This window comes from Salvelinus fontinalis, chromosome 6, assembly GCF_029448725.1.
Source record: "Salvelinus fontinalis isolate EN_2023a chromosome 6, ASM2944872v1, whole genome shotgun sequence".
In the NCBI taxonomy this organism is placed as follows: domain Eukaryota; kingdom Metazoa; phylum Chordata; class Actinopteri; order Salmoniformes; family Salmonidae; genus Salvelinus; species Salvelinus fontinalis.
Window position 1 is genome coordinate 77,105,956 of NC_074670.1, and position 8,164 is coordinate 77,114,119.

At 43.2% G+C, this 8,164-nt stretch overlaps 1 protein-coding gene across 2 annotated transcripts in view; it reads right to left on the minus strand.

Annotated features, from left to right (window-relative positions):
• Positions 1-2,194: 2,194 nt before the first annotated feature.
• LOC129856738 (circumsporozoite protein-like) overlaps positions 2,195-8,164 on the minus strand; it is an 8,027-nt gene continuing 2,057 nt past the window's right edge. Inside the window, exons 2-5 of one of the 2 annotated variants that reach the window (XR_008759808.1) lie at positions 5,721-6,125; positions 3,956-4,265; positions 3,373-3,511; positions 2,195-3,136 (exon numbers count right to left, since the gene is read on the minus strand). Coding sequence is in view for 1 of the 2 variants with exons in the window: in XM_055924462.1 (XP_055780437.1) it covers positions 6,064-6,125 (62 nt within the window). In the remaining variant the exon portion in view is untranslated. Of the gene's footprint in view, positions 3,137-3,372; positions 3,512-3,955; positions 4,266-5,462; positions 6,126-8,164 lie in introns of those variants that run through there. The other variant, XM_055924462.1, reaches the window with a different exon arrangement.

An 8,164-nucleotide genomic window follows, 5' to 3' on the forward strand; every position in this document is an offset into this window, starting at 1 on the left:
TAACTATGCCTTTACCTGCCTAACTATGCCTCTACCTACCTAACTATACCTCTACCTGCCTAACTATACCTCTACCTGCCTAACTATGCCTTTACTTGTCTAACTATACCTCTACCTACCTAACTATACCTCTACCTACCTAACTATACCTCTACCTGCCTAACTATACCTCTACCTGCCTAACTATGCCTTTACCTGCCTAACTATACCTCTACCTGCCTAACTATGCCTTTACCTGCCTAACTATGCCTTTACCTGCCTAACCATACCTCTACCTACCTAACTATACCTCTACCTGCCTAACTATACCTCTACCTACCTAACTATACCTCTACCTGCCTAACTATACCTCTACCTGCCTAACTATGCCTCTACCTGCCTAACTATACCTCTACCTAACTAACTATACCTTCACCTGCCTAACTATACCTCTACCTACGTAACTATACCTCTACCTACCTAACTATACCTCTACCTACCTAACTAACGTTAAACCTTCACCTGCCTAACTATACCTCTACCTGCCTAACTATACCTATACCTATACAAGCCAAACCATACCTTCACATGCCTATCTATTCTTTCACCTGCCTAACTATACCTCTACCTGCCTAACTATATCTTCACCTGCCTAACTATACCTCTACCTAACTAGCTATGTCTTCATCTGCCTAACTATACCTTCACCTGCCTAACTATACCACTACCTGTCTAATTATACCTCTACCTAACTAGCTATGTCTTCATCTGCCTAACTATACCTTCACCTGCCTAACTTTACCTCTACCTCTCAAACTATACCACTACCTACCTAACTATACCTCTACCTACCTAACTATACCTCTACCTACCTAACGATACCTCTACCTACCTAACTATACCTATACCTGCCTAACTATACCTCCTGCTGCCTAACTATACATCTACCTACCTAACTATACCTCTACCTACCTAACTATACCTCTACATACCTAACTATACCTATACCTACCTAACTATACCTCTACCTGCCTAACTAACGTTAAACCTTCACCTGCCTAACTATACCTCTATCTACCTAACTATACCTTTACCTACCTAACTATACCTCTACCTACCTAACTATACCTCTACCTACCTAACTATACCTCTACCTACCTCACTAACGTTAAACCTTCACCTGCCTAACTATACCTCCTGCTGCCTAACTATACATCTACCTACCTAACTATACCTCTACCTACCTAACTATACCTCTACATACCTAACTATACCTATACCTACCTAACTATACCTCTACCTACCTAACTAACGTTAAACCTTCACCTGCCTAACTATACCTCTATCTACCTAACTATAACTCTACCTACCTAACTATACCTCTACCTACCTAACTATACCTCTACCTGCCTAACTATACCTCTACTTACCTAACTATACCTCTACCTGCCTAACTATACCTCTACCTACCTAACTATACCTCTACCTACCTAACTATACCTCTACCTACCTAAGTATACATGTACCTGCCTAACTATACCTCTACCTGCCTAGCTATACCTCTACCTACCTAACTATACCTCTACCTGCCTAACTATACCTCTACCTGCCTAACTATACCTCTACCTGCCTAACTATACCTCTACCTGCCTAACTATACCTCTACCTGCCTAACTTTACCTCTACCTACCTAAGTATACATCTACCTACCTAACTATACCTTTACCTACCTAACTATACCTCTACCTACCTAAGTATACATCTACCTACCTAACTCTACCTCTACCTGCCTAACTATACCTCTACCTACCTAACTATACATCTACCTACCTAACTATACCTCTACCTACCTAACTGTACCTTCACATGCCTAAGTATACCTTCACCTGCCTAACTATACCTTCACCTTCCTAAGTATACATCTACCTGCCTAACTATACCTTCACCTGCCTAACTATACCTCTACCTACCTAAGTATACATGTACCTGCCTAACTATACCTCTACCTGCCTAACTATACCTCTACCTACCTAACTATACATCTACCTGCCTAACTAACGTTAAACCTTCACCTGCCTAACTATACCTGTACATGCCTAACTATACCTCTACCTACCTAACTATACCTCTACCTGCCTAACTATACCTCTTCACACCTAACTAAACTTTCACCTGCATAGATGTGTGGGTTGTATAATGTAGAGGGAAATATAACTTTTAAACTTTTTCTGAAACTCTCCTTCTATTGGCTTCAGAGCTGATACCAGTCTTATTACACGTCTTTTGTCTCTCCCTCCATCACACTTGGTGCCGCTCTGGAGGTGAGAGCTTCGCCACCTCAGGTGTGGAGACATTGTCGCTTTTTTCTGTATCACCCCCCCTTTTCCAAAACCAAACAAGTGTTCTGTATAACAAACGCTGCAAGCAAACTGTGAATTACAACAAGAAAAATAACGGAAGTTAAGTAGAATAGAGAAAGAAAGTTCTTGAACGTTTATGGATGTGTAACTGTCCTAATACAGACACCGTACATCTGAAATGTTGTATTATAAGTAGCAGGATACATTCTGTGCAGTCAGGCTTGTATTTTTTAATTGTCATTCTCTTCTACCTAGACAGGGGAAGAGTCGTGCCAAGAAACCCTGTGGCCTCTCTGACACATCTATCCTGGGGAACCAGTCGTAAGGTGGGGAGGTTGACCAGAAGAACACCCTGGAGCAGACCGGGAGTCTCAGAGTCCGCCTCTCCCCGCTGGCCTCTCCTGAGTCCAACCTGTAGCGGAGACGCCTCAGTCTGGCACGCAAGGAGGACCTGAAAGAGACCCTCCTCACCCTCCCTTGGGATCGGGAATGTTGGAATAGGAACATTTGGAAGCTACTGGAAGTCTGAGTCCCGATGATGTTCCCTGATGAATACGTCTCCCCCAGGGGATCCTGACGGGAACTGTGTCCTCCTCCTGGGTCCAACAGACATTCCCTGGCCTCCTGGCCATCCTCCAGGTCTCTTGTCTCACAGATGATTATGGATGCAAGACCATCCTCCAAGTCCCTTGTCTCACAGATGATTTAGGATGCAGGACCATCCTCCAGGTCTCCAGTCTCACAAGTGACGATGGATGCAGGGGAATATGATACTGGTCTGATGGTATTGCTAAAATCTGGGTTGGGAAAGAGGAGAGAGAGAAGGTGGAAGGGAAAAAGAGAGTTTTACACTTGTCTATTATCTGGATGTAATTCTGGTTATCTCTCTGTTTTCAGAGCTCAATAGCTTTAATGCAAAACACACTACACTACTGTCCCTCCTCATCCCCATCAAATGATATGGAAGTATACAATTACGAAAGTGTTCCAGCAAATGTTTTCAAAAAGACAAAACCATACAAGTACATCCTACCAGCAGTAGTGACGCAGTCTGGGCTGTCTGCTGACTCCTGAGGGCTTGCTGGTGCAGATGGTGGTGGAATTGAGTCCAGCACTCCAGAATTCTCCTCTCCACAAGATGGATGGATTGGCTCCCGATGCTTTACCACCGGCTGCACACACCATGGAGAGGGCCAGTCACTCACTACTCAACACACCAACCCCCAACACCATGGAGAGGGCCAGTCACTCACTACTCAACACACCAACCCCCAACACCATGGAGAGGGCCAGTCACTCACTACTCAACACACCAACCCCCAACGCCATGCAGAGGGCAAGTCACTCACTACTCAACACACCAACCCCCAACACCATGGAGAGGGCCAGTCACTCACTACTCAACACACCAACCCCCAACACCATGGAGAGGGCCAGTCACTCACTACTCAACACACCAACCCCCAACACCATGGAGAGGGCCAGTCACTCACTACTCAACACACCAACCCCCAACACCATGGAGAGGGCCAGTCACTCAGTACTCAACACCAACTCCCAACACCGTTCTATTATATTCTAGAACTGCTGTCAAGTTCCTGCCTTAAAGGACTGACCTGAACAGAAGGTGGTGAGGTGTGTGTCACTCTCCCAGCTGATGTGGCTCTTCATGCAGATGGAGGAGGCTTGGTGAGGGATTGGGAGTGAGGCTTGGTGAGGGATTGGGAGTGGGAGGGAAGGTTGGAGGTTTCGGAGAGGCTTGTGGAGTAGGAGAGAAGGGTACAGGGTTGGGAGTGGGTCTGGGTCTGGGTGAGAGGTTGGCCGTGGGATGGAAGGCTGCTAGGATCTCTGTACAGCCTGAAAGACACTTCCACGTCCTCACGCTTCTTTGGCTTCTTGCTCGGCACAGAATTGAGGACAAACCACCTGCAAAAAAAACATATAAATGTGTTTCTTCCTATTCTTTTGTGAGTAGTTCACAGATCACAACTTTAATTGTGTTTTTGCATGAGCTATATAAATATGATCTCTACAGTATACAGAATGCCACCAGATGGGGTGCATCATACACAGTACATCCTGTACATTACATCATATACATTACATCCTGTACATTACATCATATACATTACATCCTGTACATTACATCATATACATTACATCCTGTACATTACATCATATACATTACATCCTGTACATTACATCATATACATTACATCCTGTACATTACATCCTGTACATTACATCATATACATTACATCCTGTACATTACATCATATACAGTACATCCTGTACATTACATCATATACATTACATCCTGTACATTACATCATATACATTACATCCTGTAAATTACATCATATACAGTACATCCTGTACATTACATCATATACATTACATCCTGTACATTACATCATATACAGTACATTACATCCTGTACATTACATCATATACAGTACATTACATCCTGTACATTACATCATATACAGTACATCCTGTACATTACATCATACACAGTACATCCTGTACATTACATCCTGTACATTACATCATATACAGTACATCCTGTACATTACATCATATACAGTACATCCTGTACATTACATCCTGTACATTACATCATATACAGTACATCCTGTACATTACATCCTGTACATTACATCATATACAGTACATCCTGTACATTACATCCTGTACATTACATCATACACAGTACATTACATCCTGTACACTACATCCTGTACATTACATCATATACAGCACATCCTGTACATTACATCATATACATTACATTACATCCTGTACATTACATCATATACAGTACATTACATCCTGTACATTACATCATATACAGTACATCCTGTACATTACATCATATACATTACATTACATCCTGTACATTACATCATATACAGTACATTACATCCTGTACATTACATCATATACAGTACATCATATACATTACATTCTGTACATTACATCCTGTACATTACATCCTGTACATTACATAATATACATTACATCCTGTACATTACATCATGTACATTACATCCTGTACATTACATCATATACATTACATTACATCCTGTACATTACATCATGTACATTACATCCTGTACATTACATCATATACATTACATCCTGTACATTACATCCTGTACATTACATCCTGTACATTACATTTCATATATTACTAGTCCTCTGTAGCTCAGTTGGTAGAATATGGCTCTTGCAATGGCAGGACAGTGGGTTCGATTCCCGGGACCACCTATATGTAAATAATTTATACACGCATGACTGTAAGTCGCCTTGGATAAAAGTGTCTGCTAAATGGCATATATTTACATTACATCAGTGGAAATCAGTTTTCCTCAACGTAACCTTAGTTCCCATCCTGCTTCTCGACAACATCCTCCAGCCTGAAGCTCACAGTACCCAGGAACTTATCAGGCAGAGCCAGTAGGGAGCGTCGGTGTTGGATGGTCAGGGTCAGGGCTGCGGCGGTGGCATCCCAGGGGGCCGAGGAGGGCAGGGGGAAGGTGAGCTCACAGTTCCAGTGGGGGGTCAGGGTATCGTGGATGACAGGGGTGGTGATTCTCCTCTGCCCCAGCTGGAGGATAGCGTAAGGGTTGCTGCCCCCTTGGAAGGACTTAGCTCTGAGGCCAGTGGCCCTCAACACAGTCACGGCCAGGTGGGAGGGGGGGACCTTCACTGTACCCTGAAGTTACTGCCAGATTGACCTGTTCTCTGCTACCCTCACTCTCCACCACAGGGCCTGATGACATCCTGCAGGGGATGAGGGTTAGAGTTAGGGTCAGGAACCCTACTGTGTGTACAGTATCTTATAACTCATCATTCCAAATGGTGAGTAAATCTGTGTAATTATTCTGTCCAGTCTTAGTTCTGTTTCCATACCTGTGTTTGACTCACACATCAGCCGATGCTGAATGACTCCGGAACTTTTCATAATTATCAGGAGTTAGTGATGTCATAGTGGATTCTCAATGGTTCTACCTGAGGCTCAACATTCTGTATTCAGTGAGTAATATGGATATTAATAGCTGTCTGCTCTCATACACACCATCCTAAGCCTGATATCTTTTGAATCGAAAGATAACAATCTCCAGCTCTTTTGAGTTCTGGTTAACCAGTTGCCACAACATTGTCTTGAACAACCTCTGAAAACATCACTTCAAAAACACCTACTGATTGAATTATGATTTCAGAAATGAGGTTGTAACGTGTAAACAATAATTAGTCATACCAGTTTCATGTCCATCTGTCTCTTAGCTAAATGGTGTAGCTACAAAAAGAAAGTTTAAACCTCACACTGCATCACACGAATACACTAATTAGTTGCTAGTGAAGCTGTTGCCAGAACGAGGCATTTTGGATATAACAGACGGGATACAGCAGAAAACTTTCCATCCTGTGTCACGGATGTTTGAAAACCTACAGTAGATTTGCTGATAGTTCAGTGGCTGTGTTTATGTGTTATCAGGAACAGTAATGAGGCTGGCCAGGCACTGCAATATTGCATACCTGATTAACCTTCCCAATCCTCCCGCTTATAAATGTGTCTTTGGTTCTGGAGGGTCAGTGTGATCTTATGTAGTAGTTGGCTCTGTATGTGGGACCAATCCAACCCCCCCACCCCACCCCTCCCCTCTCCTCCTGTCCCAGTCCTAATCTTGGAGCAGAGCACTGCCAAGCCAGGACACCGGAAGAACACTGGTCTGTTGTGGTTGGATGACGGCTCAATGCTCAAATTTCAGACCGCTATAGTAAGAAGAAAAAGCAAAATGAGCGTTTAGGCGCCAGTGTGAATTGCCTTTCGCACCAGACAGATTTTCGTCTCCCCATTATGGTTCCAGCTAGCATTCTTAGTGCTGCGCGTTGTGTGGATTGCACATGCTCCCCCCCGTTTAATGAGGCAGCATTAGCCAGAGAGAAGCAGTAATTAGAGCAAGCGTCAGAGACGAAGAGTCAGGGACAGATGGCATGCAAAGACAAGTCTCTCTACCCTTTCTCCTCAGACTTCTTGTCCCTCTCTCAGAGGGGAGACAGACGTGTCACTTGTCATTCTAACCTACAGTGTGTAATCATCTGTTGATAGTAATATAAGAATGTATGATGAGATGGTATGTGAGCAATTACTTGCTTGTCTTGTCTGTCATTTTACGCGATTAGCCTGTTCAAGAAGATTGACGTATTTGTAAGATCTAGCTCTATAGAAAATATCATTCTAATTGTCTACTTCATAGCCTTGTTGTTTTTATTAGGGTGCAGTCTGGGAATTCAACATTTCTAGCTGTAGTGAGGTGTTGATTGGCAGCGATCAAACATGAATTTTGAGAATACATTTACCAGTAGCTAAAAAAACAAAACAACAACACGTTTCTCCCAGGTGTTATTGACACTGATTCCTAATGAACAGAGTATCAGTCTGTGATTCAGGTTTCTTCACCGGTTCAGTTGAGGAAAGTCTCAGTAATACATGCTCTGTGATATTGCCTGTCCTCGCCTGACGCTATTGAACCCTGTTAGAGTCTCTAGTTTTGACTGTGCGTTATGAGCCGACCCGGGACCTTCCCTGCGTTCCAAATGCCACTGTATTCATAGGGTCCTGGTCAAAAGAAGTGCACTATGTAGGGAATAGGGGGCCATTTGGGCCACATCGCTGGGACACTTTAGCATGTGTTTTATTAGTGTATTGTTTATGGTAATTTATAGTTCATGTATTCAAATATTGCAACTTGTTCTCGGTTAGCCCCGTAGCACATTGAGTTAATTAGACTGTTAAGAATTGTGTTGGAGAAAAGAAG